At 45.0% G+C, this 24,362-nt stretch overlaps 1 protein-coding gene across 5 annotated transcripts in view; it reads right to left on the reverse strand.

Annotated features, from left to right (window-relative positions):
* Positions 1–24,362, reverse strand: part of GRK4 (G protein-coupled receptor kinase 4) — a 1,171,195-nt gene that overhangs the window by 379,853 nt on the left and 766,980 nt on the right. The window contains exon 13 of one of the 5 annotated variants that reach the window (XM_069632059.1): positions 13,776–17,559. The exons of the other annotated variants lie outside the window; for them this stretch is intronic. Within the exon in view, the coding sequence (XP_069488160.1) occupies positions 17,431–17,559 (129 nt within the window). The 3' untranslated portion in view covers positions 13,776–17,430. Of the gene's footprint in view, positions 1–13,775; positions 17,560–24,362 lie in introns of those variants that run through there. 5 annotated transcript variants of the gene reach the window in all.

Here is a 24,362-nt window from a genome sequence, read left to right on the forward strand (position 1 = left end):
CTCGCTCTTTCCTTCCTGGTTCCTTACCTTGCTGTGTGTCCACGCCCGCTTGTCTAGCCTGCGGGCAACAAGTTCCTTCCTGGTTCCGCGCTTATTCCTGGACATTGTCAACCCTTGCTCCCTGGAATTCTAAACTCTTCCTCTGTCTCCAATCACGGTTCACGCTGGATATAGAGGATCACTGGCCATACCTGTTCAAGTCCAGGACATCCCGGTAACCTGAGAAACCCACAAAGAAGAAATCGGTGCAGAACCAACAGGTAGGATCCAGTGCTGTATGTGACAGTTTGAGACACCCAGAACTTGATACAGTGTTCAATATAGAGGCTGCTGTCCAGGACCTAATGAGAAGAATGCAGGAATTAACAACAGAGGTTGAAAATGCAGCCTTAAAACAACTTGTTCTTTCCCGGGATTCCGCACTACAGGAAAGTGCTCTAGTCGGGGGCATAGTGGACAAGTATGATGGTTTCAGCACAGCAAAACACTGCAGTCCTTCCTTGATTCTTGTTTGTTGCATTTCACATTTAAACCCTACTATTTTTCTACACCCTGAGCTAAAGTGGGGTTTATAATTGCTCATCTCTCAGGCAATGCCCTAACCTGGGCAACTCCTTTAGTCAATTCTGCGGATCCACTCCTGGATAATTATGACGGGTTTGTGGAAGCCTTCAAAACCATGTTCGATCATCCTGAACAGGTATACAGCGCTCAGGAAAGACTCCTAGAATTCCATCAAGGGAGTCAAGACGTGCTTTCTTATGTAACCCGTTTTAAGTAGTTGGCTAAGGAGGCAGATTGGTCCCAGGAAGCAAGCTTTACCCTGTTCTGCAGGGGATTAAACGACGAAATCAAGGACGAACTTGCTAGAGTGGCCCGTCCAAGTTCCTTCCAGGACCTGATTGATTTGTCTCTCCAAATAGACTTTCGAATCCAGGAAAGGAGAGCAGAAAAGAAAAAAAACAAAACGGTTTCTCCCAAGAGTCCCATGGAATATCCGAGTCCTAAGGAAGTGGCCACATCACTCTCCTGATCCTGAGCCTATGCAACTGGGCTCCATACGGGGTCCAATAACCGCCCAAGAAAGGATACGTAGAATCAATACAGGGCTCTGTATGTATTGTGCCTCGGATAAACATCTTGTACGGAATTGCCCTATTGCTCCACCTCAGCATTCGGGAAACGCCAGCTCCTGATCTTGAGCAGAGCCCAGCTTCGGGAGACTGGTGTCTACTCCGCCTCAGCTTCTTCCTTGCATTATCTCGATTGAACACCTTGATAGTCCTGCAAACCACCTTATCTACCGCCAAGAAGGAGACCCATTCCGTTATGGCCCTAGTAGATTGTGGCGCAATGGGAACCTTCTTGGACCATGAATGGGCCTTGAAACACAGCATTCCCCGGGAAGCTAAGGGAACAATTCAGGCTGTCGAAGGAATTGATGGAAAACCACTATCGTCGGGACCCATAACACAGCGAACCACGGAACTGTTACTTTCGATCAACAATCATCAGGAGATGCTTTGTTTTGACATTATCAAGGCAGCACATTACCCCTTGGTTCTGGGGATGCTCTGGCTACACAAACACAACCCGTATTTCAATTGGGCGGCAGGATCCTTCTTTCTAGGATCTGAATACTGCCTGTCCCTTTGTTTACTCCAAAACATGGTTCAGAATGTGGCTATGGAACCCCAGAGCCCTCAACAACCAACTATATCTGTGTCTCCAATGTTTCCCAGGTTCCGGAAATGTATCATCACTACTGTGACATGTTTTCCACAGCTATAGTTCAATCATTACCACCTCATTGACCAGAAGATTGCGCTATCGACACAGAAGACTCTGCAGTGATACCATTTGTAAGAATGTTTATCCTCTCTGAGCCGGAAAAAAGGGCATTGCGGGAGTATCTGGATACCAATCTTGCCAATGGAACCATTCGACCTTCCAAATCTCCAGCCGGCGCCTCCTTGTTTTTTGTGCCCAAGAAAGACACCAAGGAACTTCGACCCTGCCTGGACTATCGGGGACTCAACCAATCCACCCTCAAGGATCGTTATCCGCTTCCGCTCATATCTGACATATTGGAAGCAGTCGGAGGAGCCGTAATCTTTACCAATCTTGACATAAGAGGCGCGTACCATCTCATCTGGATAAGGGAAGGCGACGAATGGAAAACTGCATTCCGAACTCCTTTTGGACATTTTCAATACCTGGTAATGCCATTTGGTCTTGCAAACGACCCTGCTGTCTTTCAACGATTTATGGATAGTGTCTTCTCAGTTATGTTGTTCCTCTTTGTCATAGTGTATTTAGACGACATCTTGATTTATTCCAAGGATCCTCAGCTACATCAGAAACATGTGACATCGGTATTACAACGTTTACGTGAAAATAAACTCCTGGTCAAACCTGAGAAATGCATATTCCACACCCAAACAGTCCACTACCTCGGATTCGTTCTAAGTGCAAGAGGAATCGAAATGGATCCCTCCAAGGTTCAGGCTATCCTATCATGGCCGGTCCCTACTACAGTAAAACAGATCCAATCCTTCATGGGACTCGCCAACTTTTATCGGAAATTCATTCCCACCTTCTCCGATGTTGTACAGCCAATACTTGCATTGTTGAAGAAAGACACTGCCTTCGTTTGGTCTGAAGCTCAAGAAACGGCCTTCCAGGAGTTAAAACGGCGATTCACTCAGGGTCCCACCCTGGCCCAACCGGATATCAACAGACCCTTCCTGGTAGAATCTGATGCCTCAGATCATGCAATTGGGGCCGTCCTAAAACATGAATTTGAGGACAACTTGGAACACCCCATCGCCTACCTGTCTCGAACATTAACACCCAGTGAAACCCACTACTCAGTGCTGGAGAAAGAGTTGCTCGTCATCCGGCAAGCCTTTACTGATTGGCGCCATTTACTCCTAGGTGCCAAGTTTCCTGTCCAGGTACGCATCGATCATAGAAATCTACAGATTCTACAATCCCTGGAATGCAGGAATGGTCGCCAAGCTAGTTGGGCTTATTTCTTTGTACAGTATCAGTTTTGCATTCATCACGTTCCAGGAACTCATAATGGGATTGCTGATGCCCTATCTAGGCGCCCGGATTACGAGCCAGTGGAGGCCCGTGACTTTCCAAAGATGTTTCCTGACAGTGTTTGTGGCTCAAGCCGACTCCTTGCTGGAAAGGTGCCGAGCAGAGATCCCATCCTCTGAATTGTGGAAGGACTACGTTGGAAAGAACCAATGGTCTTTAGTCACAAAAGATGGTTACCTCTTTAAAGATAATAAATTGACAGTACCCACAAACAACTTGAGAACCAAGATCTTACACCTTTGTCATGACAACTTCCATTCCGGGCATCGAGGCATTACTTCCACCCTTCATCATATTCAGAGACAATTCTGGTGGCCTAACATGAAAACTGATGTAAAGACGTATGTCCAGGCCTGCCCAATCTGCAGTCAGATAATGGGAAACCTGCTGGCCTTCTCCATCAACCTACGTTACCAGACCGTCCTTGGGATATAATAGCTACTGACTTTATTGTTGAGCTGCCCCCTTCCAAGGGATTTACCACCATAATGGTTACTATCGACCTGTTCACCCACATGGCTCATTTTACCCCATTGCACAAGTTACCTTCAGCCCAGGAAATGGCAGGGATATTTCTGAAACACATCTTCAGATTACATGGCCTACCCTCTAAGATCATTTCAGACCGTGGTCCTCAATACATCTCACAGTTCTGGAAACATCTATGCCACATGCTGGGCATCCAACGTGCCTTGTCTTCAGGTTACCACGCTCAGACCAATGGGATTACAGAGCGAGTTAATCAGACCCTAGAACAAAATTTGTGCTATTTTTCAGTTAAAGTCCAGGATAACTGGTCGATCCTGATTCCAGTGGCAGAATTTGCCTATAACAATTCTGATCACTCAGCCATTAAGACAAGCCCCTTCTTCTGTAGTCAAGGTTTCCATCCATCAGTCCTGCCAACGACCCTACCTCATACCACCACAGTTCCATCGGTCGATTCCTGGATTGAAAGATTGATCACCCCGCACAGGGAAGCTAAAGAACGTTTGAAAAAGGCCAGGATGGATGTCAAAAGACATGCTGATGCAAGACGGAGACCTGCCCCTGTCTATGGAATCGGTGACAAGGTCTGGTTGTCATCAAAACTACTACCTCGACACCTACATCCTAATAAATTGGCCCCCACATTCTATGGGCCATTCCCTATCAAAGAGGTCAATCAATCAAGTAGCTTATCGACTCCAGTTACCAGACTCCTAGAAAAAGATTCATCCTGTCTTTCACATTTCACTGCTCAAACCTTATCTTTCATCCACTAGGTCAACTCACCAATCCAATCCTGTGCTAGCCAACGATCAAACAGAATTTGAGGTCTCCCGGATCTGCGACACTAGATATAGAATAGGTAGACTTCAGTACCTAGTGCAATGGAAAGGATATCCTCCCAGTGAACGAACATGGGAACCTGTCTCCAACATGAATGCCCCTCGCCTGGTGCGGAAATTCCATCGAACTCATCCAGGCAAGCCTGGTGGATCAGGGTTTAGAAGGGGGCATGCTGTCATGAACCGCCACTTGCACCCCTTCTGGACTTCCAGGTCCATGATGCATCGTACCAGCGGAGCAGTATTCCTCTCAACATGGCTGCCACGTCAAACATGCTGCGCTCCAGCGTTTACGCCGGAGCAATGGATTCTTACAAAAAGGGCATGCCCCCGCGGTGCTCTGCGTCTCAACGCTCCTGTACGAGTTCGCAGCTATAGTGCCTAGCGTTCCTTCCTCGTATCGCTGATCCGATACCTCTACCCCTTTTTTCCCTTAATTCCTGGCCCTTGCAATGGTTACACATCTTCCTGAACGCTCGCTCTTTCCTTCCTTACCTTGCTCTGTGTCCACGCGCGCTTGTCTAGCCTGCGGGCAACAAGTTCCTTCCTGGTTCTGCGCTTATTCCTGGACATTGTCAACCCTTGCTCCCTGGAATTCTGAACTCTTCCTCTGTCTCCAATCACGGTTCACGCTGGATATAGAGGATCACCGGCCGTACCTGTTCAATTCCAGGACATCCCGGAAACCTGAGAAACCCACAAAGAAGAAATCGGTGCAGAACAAACAGGTAGGATCCAGTGCTGTGTGTGACACTAAGCTACTAACATTGGTTGACAATGAAGCAGGATCAGTGTCCATAATACCACTAATAAATGCTGCAACATGTTTCAAGAATGAAGGCCTGGTCCTGGTTGGAGAAAAAGGATGTAAGGGTGCACGAAGTGTTAGGAATGAATGGAGGAACGCACGTGCTCATGGATCGATATTGGGCTTGTGGATCCAGAGCTTACATGCAACTGCCTATAAATTGGGGAGGAGTAAGCTCCCTTGTGGTCACACAAATTCCTGCATTAGTGATTCCTCAAAGTGACCTCCATATTGACGAATTTGCAAAAATGGATAAACACCATAGAAGGAAGACGTCGCTCAACCTCCGCCGACCGAAGAGGGAGAACTATTTCTCATCAATGTCAATAGAAGCCTATAATGACATAACAGATGAGCATACATTATTCAGCAAGACTGCAATGATAATGACATCTATATTTATGCCAGGACTCCAGACTGCAGTGAATGCCAAATGGCTGCAGATCAGAGACGCGGCCGGATGGAAGATGGATGCTACCGCAATGTTCAACAGCAGGTGGTTTAAGGAAAAGGGCGAAGTATGGCCAAGCACAACCTTAAACTGACTGTTTTATTGACTGCAAAAAGATTAAGACTACAGGAGTAAGCAGTAAACACAATTGGTAGTAGTCTGCACCACCCAGATTTACCTGGTAGCTGTATCTGAGCAGTCAGACTTCTCTCAAGAAGAGTAGGGCAGTATGCAGAATATACACAATAGGGCCAAAACACAGTAGAGCAAACAAACACTGACCAGAGCTTTGTATAAAAAGTATATAGTTATTAAAAACACACTTTAGGCAATACACTAGCACTCTCAATGAAAAGTAATCTAAAACACAGTCAGGTAAGTATACACACCTCCCTTGAATACTATCAGACAAGTCAGGGTTAAAGCACAACTATTTGTTAAGACAGAAGTGAGCGCTTAACCTAGATGGCACTCCAATAGTTTAGGTTAAAAAGGGAGAGAAAAGGCAGAGCAAAAAATAAAACAGTTCCCAACACTTTTAAGAGTTCAGAGCAAGGGGAGAAAGGCAGGTTATACTGTAGAGCCAAAGTTCATAGGCCAGGCCCTCTTTAAATGGAGCAAAGCGAAATGTGCCCAGGATCACACGGTTTAAAGTGCACTGAAAGTCTTTGCAGAGTGTTCAAAAGAGGTTGGAGTGATTCAAAAGATATAGTTAGAAGGCCTGGAGCCAACCCAGTTTAGAAGCCAAGGATTTAAGGGTCACCTTTAGCAATCCGTAGAAAGGGAGGCCAGGTAGGACAAAGTACCTTAGAGGGGAAGGAAGCTCCAGCGGGGGCAGATGTTCCTGGCAGTGGTTGAAGTTACTGGTTCCGCCAAGGGGAAGAGAAGATCTCGTCGATGAGGAACCGTGGAGTCATTGCAATGCACAGGGATGAAACCAGCGCGGAGTTCCAAATTAAAAGGTGCAGTCCTTTTATTTGCGGTCAAAAGTGGTGAGCTCGGCTATCCAGCCGCCCGGGTGCTTTTCACGGGCGATTCGACCAAGGGAAGTCTTTGAAAGGCGAAAAGGGTGAACTGGTTGGTCCCACCAGCTCAGAGGAAGAAGACTCGTCCAGCAGAAGATCTTCTCTTGTCGTCGGGAAAGTGGTGAGGTAGCTGCAGCAGGGCTTCACCGGTGGTGTCGTCGTTGCAGATGGCTCAGCTTTGTCCCTCTTCGGATTCGTAGGTCCTGTGGCGACTTCTGAAGTTCCAGTCCCAAAGGCCCTGCTTTTATGCAGAAAAACCCCCATTCATCAGCTTAGCTGTCAATCACACATGCTAAGTGGTGAGCCGGGCGGCTCACCACTGGGCCAATCAGAGTAGATTGTGACTTGGGTTGCCCAGGCAATGCAGTCCACGGTGCGAATTCCCCCCTCCACCCTTCCTGAGGAACCCAGACAGAGTGGCACCATTTGGGGGGCTTCTGTGGAGAAGCCTGCCAAAAAAGTGGAACAAAGGGCTCGACCTTGGTCAGAGTTACAGAGACGGACACAAACGCCATTTTAGAATTGAGTTCTGGCAAAAAGACCCAACTGGTGATTTAATATTAAATAAATAAACCGGCGGTATCTTTAACATTGCACCAAAAAGTGGTGCGTTTAAAATGAATGGGAAAATCCCATAGAGAATATTCCGGTGGAATATTTCGTGTGGTAACCACTGCCACCAGCCAGAAACTCGACAAGGGGGGACTGGACAGTGCCCCCTTGAAAACAGACCCAGTAGCAATCGAATTACCCCTTACCAGTACTTCCACAATATGATGGTTTGTACTGGTTGTGTTCACAATTTTGGACTAGTAAAGCCAATGGTGACTTTACATGTCCTGGGAGACAGTAGTCAGTCCCAGGGTATGATGTCTATGTTTGGGGGTCACTATTACACCCCTGTGTTACTGCACTGAGGGTGCTGTGTACCACACATACAGAAAAACAGATGATACCCTATGGAGTAAAAAAGAAACCCCATAGCCCATAAGCACATAACAAGTCAAGGACATACCTCAAATCATGTCTAAGAGTGGGAGTAAAAGAGTCTCACTCTTAGCAGGAGAAAAAAAACAAACCCCAAAAATCCAGCAAAGCTGCTGGGGGACTCACTAGGTTTGGGAAATTAGCCTTATAAGAGAATTCTCCCTAATACTAACCTTGTCTTCTGTTTTTTCCTTGCAGGCGCTGCTGTCGCCGATGGAGCGTGTTGTGCTGTGGTGCCAAGATGTAGATTTCCGCGTTCCGGAAAGTGTAAAGATGAATACTTGGTTTCCTGAAGAGATGTACAGGTAAGAACAGCTTCCCCAGTTGGTAAGTATGCTGGCAGGACGCAGGATGTCCAGGAAGCAGGATCTTCAAAGGTAAGTCTGACCTCAGGCGATGGTGAGCGTTACGCTGCTTGCAAGTGCAGTATAACGCGAAGCGTCTATATTGAGGATCGGGGCAGCTTATATAGCTGAGATCGTGGGCAAGCCCATTAGGGCCAGCTTACCAGCCACTCCTAGAGAGTGAGCATGTGCAAAGGCAATCCATTAGCAGCATACCCAAGAATACACTTGGGGCTGCTTAATGGATGGAATGTTCATGGTTAATGCATCCTGCTTAATGGATGGAATGTTCAAAGTTAATTCATCTGAAGTGCCATGTCCATAAAAAAATGTTTGGGTGTTAAATGGATGTTCTGGTTTACTTTTGTGCATGAGCCTGGCGCCAAAGGCGCCAAGACAGTGTCCACCCAGGTCTCCTGTGCATGCGACCCCTGCATGCCTGTGCCCCCGACTTCATGACCATGACAATAGTATGGTGAGCGGGGTGTTGCGGGGGACACCCCTGCAGTCTTTCTTTTTACTTACCTAAAATGCATGCCACCAAAGGTTCGAACTTTTGGTGTTCGAACCTTTGGTGGCATTCATTTACGACCTTTTTGTGTAGGTTGGAACTTTCGGTGTCGTCATTTTGGCCTATACCAATGACCTGAGGGGGTGAAGAAAATATGGATCCCAAAGAAACCTAAATGTGAAGAAAGGATGAAGAAGATTGAAGAAGAGGAGGTGGTCGATGACTCGACCAGATGGGGGAATATAGAGGAGCAGGTGGACATGTCACCCCTAGCTCCAGCCCCCTTATCTCGTTCATATTGGAACAGTTGAAGAGCCCTATGTGGGACACTAGGTAACATCCTAATACCACATTGAGTGTATGAAAGACGATAGGCACTCAGACAACCGTATCAAAGGTACCCCAGCACTGAGGGTGGAAGGATGTCTGCACACACCATTGGACATCATATAGCTATAAGTGAAATCTGACAAGATCAGAGTGACATCATAGAGGAAAGATACTGATACTTGCTGAAACGATATTCAAATACTCAAAGAATAAAGATGTAACTGAAGTAACAAGAGAAACATGTAATCGAATATGAAGACATTGTATATGCAAAGAAGACAAAGTAACCTGCTGACTAATAAGTGTATATACGTAGAAATGCAAGGTAGATGAGACTTATAGAGGCTTGCTGCAGAGGAAAACATAACATGGCTAGAGTGGCCATGATGGAAAGATGGACATCGGACTTGTATTAAAACCAATCAAGCTATCTCGGAGACAGACCAGGGCTGCAAAGTCAGGAGACGCTGGAAAACAGCTTTGTGTGAAGAATAAAAAGGAGTCTATTGGTCTGGGACAATGGATGCTGCTTCAAGGAATATTTGCAAGGCACAAGCAGAGTCAAAGGGATAAGCCATGCATGTAAGACATATTTCTCTTAGATTAAGCAAAGGAAAAAAACATCAGCAAGAGCCACGTATTAGACAATTAAAGATGCGGAAACCCTGTGTAAGATGGAGTGAGCTAGTGTCCAGAGGCCAAGAAGAGTAATGGCACCAAACACAATTGAATCAAGAAGCAGTAAATAGAAGGTTGCGATGTCAACTACAAAGGAGATGCCTTGGCTTGGGGCCTGACCGATGAGAGACGATGTACTACTTGGGAAAGTGCAGAGTAGTCTGACGTTGCTTGCAGCACCTGAGTTTCATATTGTTTACGTGCTGCTAAAGAGCCGAAAGTCCAAGGTTGGGAAAGCATGCCAACCAATCATAGGGTCCATGTAGCAACATGCTATACAATGTTGCAAAGACCTACCCGCTGGCATTTTTCCGCTATAATCAGTATTATACTTATTTAGAGGTGCTTCAAGGCGTGCCCACCAGACAAGGGGCAGCCAATTAAGTTATTAACACTTATACATACTATAGGTACATATGTTACCTTAACCAATCCCTCCCTTCAATAGGTTTTAGTTTGCCACATAGGATGACATCATAGATGACGCATATTTAGGTATAAAACCTATGCATAATCACACTTGGGTGTGAGTGCGTGAATTACTGCCTGTTATTCGCCAGATTGCCCTACTTTATTTTTATGCTAATAATAAAGTAGTACTTTGGTTATTTGAGTCTTAGATCATTATTGGTAATTCCATCTAGCACACTAGACACTTCAATGTGCTAGAGCACAGGTGCCCAACAAGGTTGCATTACGAGACCAACCCATTATAATTCTCAGAAAAATAGTAGTTGTATGTCTAATGATCAAAAAATTGCTCATATTTTGTTAGCTTGGATTTTTTCAACAAATATTTTGGAACAGAATGTAGGGAGTTACCCACGCAACCTACCCCACTGCCACTATCCACACCCTCACCCCCACCAATATTGCCTCACCCCAACTCACCATCTATATTTTGGGGGGTAAATTCAATAGAACAATTGAGAAAATAAAATGTGAGCAAAATATTGAATAGACTATGATTGGATTGTGTAACAAAGAATCATTTATTTGTCATTGCTGCTGACTCCTCCAGGCATTGCACTCACTGAAAGTGACAGACTAGGGAATGGTCCAAAAACAACTTTCGAAGTATATCAGCAGCCACCATAGCCCCTCAGGAGACGGGTAGAGTAGGAATTAATTAAGGCACGAACAAGAGAATAGTATGTGTTGTGACGGACCAAGAGTATTCGTCCCTTCTCCCCAGTGGGAGCCACTCGCTGTGAGGCTAGGGAGGTGAGCCCGCTCAAATAGACCCGACCTACGGGTATGTGTGTCTGGGCAAGTTGGGTCTCACTGGGAGCGACTCTCCTTTAGTGGACAAGGACTCTCATTCCCACATGGAACTCCCTATGCAAACACTATCCGCTTAGATGCAAGTGTTCTCAGTAAGAAGTAATGTGCCTTAATTTCTATTTGCTTCCGGTAATGTTGGATCCTATATGGTACCTGATGGAACAACCCCTTATATGTGGACTTTTATGTACTGGGGACGAACCGATGGAGAGGAGAGAGAGCCATATGCAGGGGAAGACCTCTGATCTAGTCACGTCTTTGAGGGGCAGAGAGAATGCCGAAGAAGGACGCTGCAGGCCTGGCGTAGCGTACAGTGGGGAAGCTGGTGTCAGGACGGGGTCCTGGAGACCGTTCTATGAGGTGGCGGGATGACAGAAAAGCCGTGGTGGGCCTGGGGCCCGATCAACGTTGCCAAAACCAGAGGAGTTAGAGGAACGAAACCTTCTGTCAGCAGTCAGATGCCGAACAGACAGACCGTACGAGATGCCGAGAGCGACTTCGTGCTGGAGCTGAGAAAGCAGGGGAAGTGAATAAAGGAAGCAGATCATTCCCGACGGCAAGCCTCGTGAATCATCCCACGTCGAGTGAAGGTACCAGGGTGGATAGAGAGAGGGGGAGGCCACAGGGACTATATGAAAGGAACTGAAATACTGACTGTGGTTCATGGAGAGAACACAAATCGATATATTGTGAAGCACCAAGAAAGTTGCCAAGTATAATTGTTGACAGACCTTGAAAAACCCTCTGAATTAAGTACAAGTACCAATCCCAGAAATCTAAGAGTAAGAAAAGGGAAACCAGGGGAGAGGACCCAGCAGTGGGGGTGGAACACTGTTAAAGGTATACACCCCCCCAAAAAAAAAAGTCAAATCGAGTCTGAAGGACTAAAACTGAAAAGAAGATGGGTAAGAGATTACATGCATAAAGACAGTAAGAAAGGAATTGATTATATTGAGAAGTCTCACCAATTCCAGGTTATCCGATATAGAAATTTGACCACGATCTGCAAATGAACTGGTTATCATTGAAAAAAGATCCTGAAGCAAAGCACAAGAAACCCGGCTAAAAGGAAGGTGACAGAAGATATATATTCCAGCAGTCTTTGGTTATTAGTTCTAGTGGTAGGGTCATGTAGAATTAGGTTTACGAACATGGATATTTGATTTGGACTTTTGACGACAGACAAGCACCATTAGTTAGTTTGGTTAGGTAGGGATCATTCCCATAGCGATAGGGCGAATTTAGGTATTTTTCTTATTATTTAAATAAATAAAAAAAATAAAAAGCCTAACAATGTCCAAAGTTTGTCCGACGACTCCTTCTGGTCAGCCAGAGTGTACTCCCTACAATTGGTGAGTTTGTAACAATACCAATGAACTGCAAGTCATGTATCATTTCAAACAAATCGATTGAACTTGGGAGATAAACGTCGAATTGGATCCATCAACTAAATTATTTAAGTAAACACTGCAGTTGACTCCCACTATAAAACCCCCTATAAAATCACACACATGGAATTATGTCATCAACCGTAAAGTACCAGCACAGAACTCATTACAATGGTCATTTGTGTTGGATAGAGACACCACTGTAAAGATCTGTTTTCTCGCTGCAGATAGAGGTGTAGAGAGGGCTTTACAGGTCCTTTTCTAGAACTTTTGCTTTCATCGTTAGATTTTTGGAGACCAAAATCCCTACCCTCTGCCTTTTTAAGCCCCAGTGCGGCCAAGAATTGATGCAGAAAATGTTTTGAAAAAGCACACATTTATCTGTATGCATCTCTTCATTCTGCATGATCTCTTGAAGCAGAGTGATAACCACATGCTGATTATGTAATGTTGAAGGACAACTATTAGCTTAAAAAGAGAATATGGTCCCTCTACATTTTGGGTGACAATCCTGGGTGTCGAGGTCACTTCAATAGGCAATAGTGGCTTTAGCTATCAACACTGAATGTATAGCCCCAGCCAGTTTATTAGCTGAATACAGACTAAAGATGACGTACTCAGGAACAATCTACCTGTGAACCTAAAATTAACAGCCACTAAAACCTGATAAATCACAAACAGAAACAGCAATCTTCCCAATTCAACCTTATGCGAAGACATGCCTTGCAGGTTCAACCCACAAATCACCAAAAAGGTGCAGAAGCCAATCCTCCGGGCCGCAAAAAGGCCCCTCTGGACTGCGATCTCTTAGGGCACTCACCCCAATATACCAGAACAATGGAAGGCAGAGCACTTATTATATTCCCACTTGCATTCTATGTATGTGCACTTATGTATTGTCCCAGGTGACTGTTCCATTTACTCCCCTTTAAAATCTGGTCAGAATGTCTGTCAAACTCACCCCATTGAAAGAAGCTCACTGCTTCCCTTCAAATCTGATTTCTTATCTATTGTACTTTCTTTTGTGATCAAAAGAGCATTGGGTTTATAAATAAATATAAACAATTTTTCCGATTGAGAACAATACCTTTTTAAACTATCCAATGGTACTTAAAATGTCAATTTTTCGAGGAAGCTGTGGTTAGCCACTCCATACCTGCCTCTTTAAATATGCAAGCCAGAATCAACCTTCTCCTAATCTGTCCCATTCCATCCCAATAAAGCTCTGTTGACATTTTAGAAATAGTGTTTATTTACCTATAAAACATGAAAGCATCCTATAAAAGAGCTACTTGCCCTATTGCCTAAAACTAAGGTGGAGGACCTTGGGGGTTACTGGTTTGACTGGGAGCGAGTGAAGTGTGTATGGTGTGTGTGTCCTCAGCTCTCCCCCATGCCCATCCCTGTATCAGCCAGGTGCATTGTGTAATAAGGAGGCATACACTGCAGGTGAGTGAAGATCCTTTATTGGGAACCAGCCTGACCCAGCAGTACTCAGCCTACAAAGCATCTCTTCACTACAGCTTCTAACGACTCCTCATGGAATCTCCCCTCTGAACAGAAGTAAACATGACATCAGAGAAAGAGTGGAATTCTACGAGGTAGAATTCCACTCAAGAGCAAAAGACACTTTACAACACTTCTCCCCCCTTTACCCACAACTGACGGCAAAACAACTATACACACACAGCTAAACACGCTACCGCAACACACACAACAGCCAACACACACATTCAACACAACACATAATGAGAGCCAGAATGCAGCTAGAGGAGGGAAAGAAAGATAAGGACCACAACAAGGACCTTAATGTAGCTCAACGGAGGGAAAACCAATGAACTAGAAAAGTGCTAACGAACTTTGACACCCAAAACATAATCATTGTACTTAGAAGGAACCTTCCTCACCCTGACAGGATGAGAATGACCCTGGACAGAGACAGACGGCCCAGTAAGGGAGGACGCCTCTGTCTTGATATTGGGCAAAATCTTCCTCGGGGCCAGCCCTTTGAGAGCAAAAATACCCAATTCAGCCCAAAATACAGGTTCTATTGTGCTGAGCAGTGATCTCATGCAAGTGACAAATGACACCCTCAAAGTGTTAGCATATTTATTCTAAGCAGTGAATTTCATATACATTTGGGATTCAAGTTAGAGAATATTACAAAGCATAAAACAAAGAGCAATGCAAAATATAGTGAAACATGGAACTTAGATAAACATAGAGAAACATAGAGAAATATAGAGAAACATAGAGAAACACAGTCTTACGTCCCTTAATCTCAGCCCTGGGAGACCTGGGTTTCTCATAAGCTAGCTGTAAAACAAGCCCCGCTCATAGAAAAACAAGGCTGGAGGACACCGTGAGAGCCAATTCCGGGCACCTGACTGTACACGAATCAAGTCCACAGGCGATCTCCCCCTGATCCATGTGTGCATGGATATTTTATAATCTCTTGCTGTCAGTCACCATGACGCACAGTTCCAGAACTTTCCCTGTGCAACTGGCTCATGGAAAAAACCCAGCTCTCTCTGAGATGCTCCCTGCTCGCTCCTACCCCCTCCCTTGTTCCCATCTGCGCTGGCTGAGGAATGTCTTATCAGTACCTTCCCAGAGAAAAGGAAGATTAGCTTGGAGCCAGGGCTAACGTTAGTGAGGCTGAATATTCTAAGGGAAGCAGGGATGTATTAACCCCATCTGCAAGCTCTAAAAGGCATGCACTCATAGCTTAGTGTTTATAGCGCTTAAGACTGGCTATCTAAGCGCTATATAGGTGCCATGATGTTCCAAACACTCCAAAAACCTATTAGCTACATAGCTGGGGGCCCTCCCTGCCTGTCTATCAACAATGCAGCATTTTTAGCACATACTTTGAATACACTATTGGCTTTCAGCGGCTAATGCTGTCATCTAAAGCCCTGATTGGCAAGGTTGCAATTTCGTGTATCACTACATTCCACCCCTATTCAACGTTTGTGCGACAAATGCTGACTAATACCTATCAATATAGTATTTAGTGCAGTGATAAAGACCTTGGGGCTTTGCAAGAGGTTTAAGCAAACTATCTTATAGCGGTTAGTTAGCGTGGCATGCAAGGTAAAACACTACCTAAACAAAAATGTACACAAAGTGAACAGTGACATATACCCTTGCCAAAACCTGGCCTACACAAAAAATACCTGCACCAAGTGAACATGGACATTTACTCTAGCCAAAACATGGCCTACACAAAAATACCTAAATCAATTTTGTATAACTGATTGTCAGTTAAAAAGCAGCATGCAGTTAAAATGTCAAGGCAATCCAGTGTAGTCTAATCTACAATGCACTATTGCATTTATGTATGGTTACCAATTCTAAAACCTGGCAGCCTTTCACCCTAAGGGCCTACCCTCCCCCTGATCCCAGGGCATTCAAGCGTGACTATGGGCTGTGTGACTAGACACTTCCCCCAGGTAGGTGGAACCCAACCAGAAACCATCTAATTTCGTGAACAAGGTGAACCCATGGGCACCAGGTTGTCTAAATAAAAACAATTCTACTAATTTACATCAAAGCATGGCATGTGTTATTCATGCAATCAAAAGCAAGCAATTCAATCCATATGTATGCTGGTAACTGTAGCTCTGCGTGCCAGTGTGTGGAGGATGGTCGCCCCCACCCAGTAAAAAGCCAACACCTGCTGATTTAACAATGTTTGCCATACAATGCATTGTGTGTATTTAGCAGTCTTGTTGACCTGCCCTATGGCAGACAAAAATGTCTTCATGTCTAAAATTCTGTTATCTTCAATTGGCTGTCAATACTTGTAGCAGTGCTGGGCATATCAATGGGCCCCACTAGGCCAGAAGTTCTATAGCAGAGCTGGCATCAGAACCCATAGTGGCTAGCTTATTGTGCACAGTTTCTATGTCACAAGCATATAAAGCTCCTGCAATTAATGAATCTAGCTCCCTAGCTACGCGCACTCTAGTGATGGGCCATAGAAATGGACTCCATTTGTAGCAGCTTGGTAGTACTAAGGAAACATTGCCTCATGATAAATCTATGTCTAAGTGTAGCACTGTAATAATGAAGGTGTGCATTACCAGTCTACAATTTACATGTTGTCTTACCACTGGAAAATCTAACAGGTTCACAGTGTCTACCTTCTGTGACTTGGAGAATACCCTTCTTCAAGTGGGATATCTACCATATACAATAATAACTTTAGCCACAAACACCATACTACTATCCGGCAGTGGCTGTTTCATCACACCATGGAAAAAATTCATTTAGTCAAGTTATAGTTCATTAAATCTTGGCGAGAACACTCGCTGCAGTTCTTGGTCAGAAAAACATCACATTAGACAAATTAAACAAATGGTATCCATTCAGTGACAAAAGATGCCTGACAATGTGCCAGGCCAGTACTCTAGCAATTCCATGTGGATACTCATTTGCAGCGCTTTTCCAAAGAATTATTCCAAATGTTTACAATCAAAAGGTGACTCTTTGCATTAGTGTGCTGGAGACAGCTGTCCCCACAAAAACATGAAACTGGTTGGTTTAACAAAAAACCGTGTCACACTCTGTGTCATAAAATCAAACATCAAGTCAGTCATGGTTTCATTTACCTGCCTTAAGCTGGCTGTAAAAGTATCCAGTGTTTCAAAGATTACCATTTCAAATTATAGCTCATACACTTGGCAGCATTACTTCAATTAAGAATCTTAACCTACGCACAGGTGACTTTGATGTGCGCACTCATCTTATCTCAAAATAAATTACACTCCTGCTTGCATAATTCTGCTGCCCCAACAGTTCATAAATCATTCTCCTGCCTACGTGCAATGTAGAATATTTTTTTTTCAAAAAACAAAACATCTCTGGTTAAAGCCATTCAGTTGGAAGAGTAAAACCATTTGGTTTTTTCAGATTCATCTCAACAGTGCATTTAAAAACCATTTTTCAATGTGTTAGCATTCAATTGCAGTGTCACACAGCTGTATGTGGTGCCTGATGTTACAGTCCACAATTCATTGTCCATAGTCCTTTAAACAAGAAAGGGCAAAACATGTCATTTAAATGTGTAGCATCAAATACTTGATAATTAGCCAAGTCTGCATCGTGCCAGTTCAGCAAAAGTTATTACTCTGTTGGACACTATTCGCAGGTTACAGCATTGAGTGCGGTGCAGGGCACGTTAAAGTTGAAATAGCATGTCGCAGTGGCTCGCTTTCTCTGAGAATGCGTCTGACCCTTCTTTGATCAGTGTCACCCACAAACTGCATATTAACTTCCTGATATTGTAAAATGTCTTGTTGTGCTTTGCCTAGGCAAAATACAAACAGAAATGTTAGGATGTCATCAAAACTTCAATATCAGCGTTATCCACCCCTTCCCCTAATACCACCCCCATCTTCAAAAAGTCTCATCAGGTAACTACACACTTTGTCATTGCTACTGCAATTATTTATCACCTTTCTGCATGTTTCTGGGGGCTTATTTACACTCAACCATACGGGGTGTAACTGCCTAATCACAAACTCATTTGTGCAATGCAATCATAGCTGGTCAATGGTACCTCAGACTGATCTGTGCTTTTACAAAGCCATATAGTAAGTACCCAGGTCGCACAATGCTTTTCTTTTTTCACCAAAGCGATCACAAATGTCAGGCGCCAACTTGCTTCCAGTGTCCCATGATCTTGGTTTAGGTTGCCCTGCTGGCATCACTCCATTTTTCAAAGGTAAAGTCTTTCAGTCCAATACCGCTTGCAGTTGTACGAGCAGCTTTGTTTATTTATCTTTCTTTTCTTAGCAGTGTCTTTTCAAGCCTCTGGTTTTTTCACTTGTCATTTTTTCAAAGGGCGTTTGCTGTTTTTGAACCACCCCTTTGAGTGCGATAGTCTAAGCCAGTTTCTTTTGTTGCTTCAACAAATCATTCATTCTTGCACTAAGCCGTGTGGCTTCTGGATCATGGCTAATGTGCAGTGTTCATGTTGTACTTCAAAGCCCCGCTCTGCATGTTGTCTCTTGCAAAACGGCTAAGCACTTTTTGTCAGTTTTGCTTCCATCTGGAATGCCATAATGTCTTTGTCAGTTACTCCATCCCCTGGCAATGTAGCTTTCAGTTTGCCAGATGTGTATTTTCTCTTCTCAAAGCGCCTAGAGGTTTCTTCTCCAGTGCACAGCGCTTTACTTCAGTTCACATCACATGGAGCATTGGAATGCAGCTTGCACAGCAATAGCGCTTTACTTCACTTCACATCACATCACATGGGAATGCGGTTTGCACAGTAATGTCTGTTGGAATGGGCAGCTGTCTTTTCTTGGCCCATTCACAGATGCATAGGTAAATGTTCAGATGTGATGTGCCCGTCTGCCATCCTGCATGAAGCCTTTGCTCCGTACCACAGTTTACTGGGCAAATTCTTTACTTTTTGAACAGCTCTCTGTTTTTGCTCCCCCTTCCTCAGGAATGCAGGCATGTTTATCTTTCGTGTGCACCTGGCAGCGCCATTAGCACGCAGCTTATCTCTTTTGCCTATAACTCTTATACTGTGGCGGCTTCACTCGTTTCAGACAATTCATCCAGATTAACTCTTTCTTGTACTGTTTCTGCTTTTGTTTGCCTTCACGCACCTCGCCCAAGACAGCTTCAAGGCACAAGCTCTGCACACACAGCAAGACTCTTGTTTTTCAAAAGCGGCACTTTTCTTGTCATTTTTCTACTCCATGTAATTTTGCAAAATGTCAAAGCGTCTTTTTTTTCTTGTAATGTGCGATCTTTCAAGAGAACTCACAACCCATTAAATCTTTGTGCTATCTTATCACACACAGATGTTTCATTCTGTTGTACCATTGCCAAACTATAACCACTCAGTTCAGTGCATTTAAAAAATAAAAATGCCATATTTAGTGCAGCTCCCTGCACGTTTTTTTTTTCTGCAAGAACAACCCACACTCTATTGCTTGTGGGCTGTTTAATGTGTCAACAACATTTTTCCCCATGTATCACAGTCAACAGGTAACTATTTCCAAAGCATACATCACTTATAAGGCAACAGCACAAATCCATGGCATAGCATGGGGACAGTCAAAAATACTCCAGGGGCAATTTAGAAAAATATAAATTGTTTTTCCCCCCCAACCATTGCAAACTGATTCTGCAATTTCAAATCAGTACACAAAAATCGAAAATCCAAATAACATTCACTCACTTTCCTTTTAAGTGAGTCTCTCACCCAATATAAGCATGGCACAGCCTAAAATGCAATATAACCATTTTAGTGTGTTTCCTTTAAACAGAATTTGCCACCATTAGCACATGGAATTTTACAGTTGCCAAAAGAAAGAAAAAACTCTTTAGGCTCTCAGCACAGATGTTACTCATTCTCCTAAGCATGGCTCATTCCCCTTCCTCATTATTCAGGAATGCCAACCCTTCAAAAGCATATATCAAAAAAGACGAACCTTCGCCTCCGAACATTACAGCCCCCACTCGCTAGCACACTGGGGCTGAGTCAATGGTTAAATCACTATTCACAATTTGCATGTCAAATCCCTGCAATTATTTTTTTTTTCCTGCCCTCATGACAGAATAGAGATGAGAACTCCGTCTCATTATGCATTCCAAATTACAACTTTAAACTTGGGAAACCACATGATAAAATTATTTTCTAATTGAGCATACATCTTTCTTAACCATTCATCGGAGTGCTTTAAACAAAGCCATTTCCCGCTCGTTTATTGCCTTGTACTCCCTGGCACCAATCCCATGCAATAAGTCAGTCACGACTGATTTACTGAAGGGAGTCTTAACCACACAAGCTATCGGCCACGGCAAGCCGACACAACATTGCTGCCTTTTGAAGTCTCAGAGCTGCAGTGAGACCATCAAGGAAATGCGACAGCCTGCTCCCCACTCTACACTGTGTCCTCTCACACCATTTGTCATGTCATGGCACTGCTCTTCACAAATCCCACCGCTGCCACCAAATGTCTTGATATTGGGCAAAATCTTCCTCGGGGCCAGCCCTTTGAGAGCAAAAATACCCAATTCAGCCCAAAATACAGGTTCTATTGTGCTGAGCAGTGATCTCATGCAAGTGACAAATGACACCCTCAAAGTGTTAGCATATTTATTCTAAGCAGTGAATTTCATATACATTTGGGATTCAAGTTAGAGAATATTACAAAGCATAAAACAAAGAGCAATGCAAAATATAGTGAAACATGGAACTTAGATAAACATAGAGAAACATAGAGAAATATAGAGAAACATAGAGAAACACAGTCTTACGTCCCTTAATCTCAGCCCTGGGAGACCTGGGTTTCTCATAAGCTAGCTGTAAAACAAGCCCCGCTCATAGAAAAACAAGGCTGGAGGACACCGTGAGAGCCAATTCCGGGCACCTGACTGTACACGAATCAAGTCCACAGGCGATCTCCCCCTGATCCATGTGTGCATGGATATTTTATAATCTCTTGCTGTCAGTCACCATGACGCACAGTTCCAGAACTTTCCCTGTGCAACTGGCTCATGGAAAAAACCCAGCTCTCTCTGAGATGCTCCCTGCTCGCTCCTACCCCCTCCCTTGTTCCCATCTGCGCTGGCTGAGGAATGTCTTATCAGTACCTTCCCAGAGAAAAGGAAGATTAGCTTGGAGCCAGGGCTAACGTTAGTGAGGCTGAATATTCTAAGGGAAGCAGGGATGTATTAACCCCATCTGCAAGCTCTAAAAGGCATGCACTCATAGCTTAGTGTTTATAGCGCTTAAGACTGGCTATCTAAGCGCTATATAGGTGCCATGATGTTCCAAACACTCCAAAAACCTATTAGCTACATAGCTGGGGGCCCTCCCTGCCTGTCTATCAACAATGCAGCATTTTTAGCACATACTTTGAATACACTATTGGCTTTCAGCGGCTAATGCTGTCATCTAAAGCCCTGATTGGCAAGGTTGCAATTTCGTGTATCACTACAGCCTCCTCATCATGTTCACACACCGGAACGGGAGCAATCTCACAATTGTGAGAAGGGGCCAGCATAGGAGGCACCTTATCAGCAGCCTCCCCATATGTAGAAGGGCATGGCAAGGGACACTCAACCAACGCCCCAGCATCGCCTGCAGCGCAATCAGGCTCCCCCCACGCACCACCAGCAGAATCCATTTTGACCTTGTCCACCACAACCACACGCCTGAGACTCCATCAGGAGCCATCTTCAAGCTAGACGTAACCACGACCACACTTGACAACTAAACGTGGCTTCATATACTTGCTAAGTCCCTTCGCTGCAAACCTGGGATTCTTAATCTGGACCCAATCACCCACCTTGACCGGCAAGGGCTTCCTGCGGGCCAGTTGTTCCGGCAGAAACCACTGCTGCCTGCACCGTACTCGATCTAAGACTTCTTGCATATCCACTTGTGATTGAACCCCACCACCCAGGGCAGAAACTCTCAATTTGGAGCCAGGTTTCCTCCCTCGCATCAACTCGAAGGGAGAATGACCAGTGTAAACGGAAGGAGTAAGCCTGTATGCTTTCAGTGACTCTGATACCACTCACCCCCAGGGAAGACCATTGGCAAGTGCCAACTGAACAGCACCCTTGACAAAACGATTCATGCGTTCTACCAGACCATTAGCCTGTAGGTTATACAATGGAACCCTATGATGATGTATACCAAGATCATGCAAAAACGTTTGCATGTACTCTGACACAAACTGGGCGCCATTATTGGTCACCAGCCCCGCAGGCACGCCTTCCCTGTCGAACACTGCAGAGAGGAACTCCACTACTTTCTGGGCAGTAACAGTAGCCAAAGCTGTGGCTTCAACCCATCGGGACGTGTAATCCACCAAGACCACAATCAATCTTAGACTCCCCCCAATGAATCTATGGGGCCCATTATGTCAAGCGCCACCTTGGACCACACTTCACGGGGCACTTCCACAGGAGAAATGGGTTATGGAGTTGGAACTTTGCTCTTGTCACTAATGGAGCAGGCCGCACAATCCTTTACTACCTCCTCCACATCAGTGTCCATTCGGGACCACCAATATTCTTCTCTGAGCCTCCTCTTGGTCATGGACCTTCCTACATGCCCCTCATGGGCCAAATCAATGAGCTTCCCCCTAAGGGAACAAGGAGGAACTAACCTCAGGCCCCTGGCCACACCCCATGGACCTACAGACAATTCCTCCCGTACATGACCATACAATTTGGACAACGCAGTACCAACAACACCACTGCTGAGCGCAGTCTTTATTTCCATCAATTCAGGATCAGCAGAACATTCTGCACTCCATTCCAACTCCAACACAGCCGGCACCACACTCGCAACTAAGGTGCAATCATCCCCCACTACATCCTGGACTACATCAACATAATCAGACCTCGGAAACCTCGACAGGCAATCTGCTACCGCGTTCCTCGCTCCCGGGACATATTCAACCTTGAAATTGAACTGCGCCATATCAGCCATCCACCTCATAGTCCTTGAAGATGCATGGGACAAACCCTTGGTCATCAAAACATGCACCAAAGGTTTGTGGTCAGTGCGCAAGGTGTATTCAATTCCCCACAGGAAGGTCCTAAAATATTTAGAGGCCCGCACAGCAGCCAGTTCCTCTCTCTCTATGACAGCATACCTGCCTTCAGCCTCTCTGAGCACTCTGGATGCAAAGGCGATGGGCCGAAGCTCGCCCTCCACCCTCTGCTCCAAGACAGCACCTATGCCATACTCACTCGCATCCACAGTGAGATATGTTTTCCTGGCCGGTAAAAAGGAACCTAAGGACGGGGCTTGCTCAATCTCCTCCTTCAACCTGAGAAATTCTGTTTGGCACGGGTCTGACCATGCAAAATGCACACCCTTCTTCAGCAAGGACCTCATACCAACAGTCTTGTCGGCATACGACGGGACAAATCTGCTGTAGTACTCTGCGAGACCCATGAAGGATCTCAACTGATCTTTGTTTACTGGGGCCGGTGCATCCTTTAACGCTTTTACCAACTTTGCCCTGGGATGAATACCTTGGGCATCTAACGAATGTCCCAAATATGTCACACTGGGAACGCCCCCCTTGCACTTGCTAAGTTTGAGGGTGAGACCACAATCCCTCAAGACACACATCACCTGAAGAACCCTCACATCATGTTCAGCTCGTGATTTACCCCATACTAAAATGTCATCCTGGAAACATTCTACACCCCGAATGCCCCCAGAAAGTTTCTCCATTGTCCTCTGGAACACCGCAGCTGCGGAGGCCAAGCCGAAAGGCATCCTACAAAAACGGAAGGCGCCAAAAGGGGTGACAAAGGATGTAAGCGGGCGAGATTCCACATGCAGATCTATCTGATGATATGCAGAGGAAAAATCAAAAGTAGAAAAACAGGAATCCCCCGACACCCGGGAGAGCATCTCATTGATGTTGGGCAGGGGGTGTCTGTCAACCCAAATACTTGAGTTTAGATCTCTGAGATCTACGCACATCCTCATTCCTCTATCACCCTTGCGTGCCAATACTACCGGGGCCAACCATTGTGAACACTCTACTTCCTCTATGACCCCAGACTCCTTGAGTTTGTGCAACTCTTCCTTTAAAGCATCACAAGCCATCATCGGAACCCTTCTGACTTTGTGCACAACAGACACAGAGCCTTTCTTGAGAACTATCTTGTGTGCAAAACCCTTCAATTTGCCCAACTTTGAAGTAAAAACCGAGGGAAACTTGCTCTGCAAAACTTCCGCTGCGATTCCCACAGGCAACGTGGCACAGTCATTCCCTTCACATACACTCATCACAGGGACAGGTTTCCCCGGTCTAATTTGCAGCTCCAGAGCAGCTTGTTCGTCCCAACCCACTACAGGGTCACCTTTGTGGGCGACATACAACTTACCCCTAGTCATTCTGCCTTCAAACTCTATGTGAACCCATTCATACCCTAAAACTTGGATGGGCACTTGCCCATAGGCACACGGGTTTATATACTAGAAGGGGAGAGTTGAGACACCTTCTTGTGGAACTTGGACTCGTATAGTTCAGGGGATATCATAGTGTATGGAGAACCTGTGTCCACCATCATCTCTAATGGAACGCCATCGACAATGAGTGTCGCCCAAGC

The sequence above is a fragment of the Ambystoma mexicanum genome, chromosome 6q, assembly GCF_040938575.1.
Source record: "Ambystoma mexicanum isolate Mex_15411 chromosome 6q, UKY_AmexF1_1, whole genome shotgun sequence".
NCBI classification, from domain to species: Eukaryota; Metazoa; Chordata; class Amphibia; order Caudata; family Ambystomatidae; genus Ambystoma; species Ambystoma mexicanum.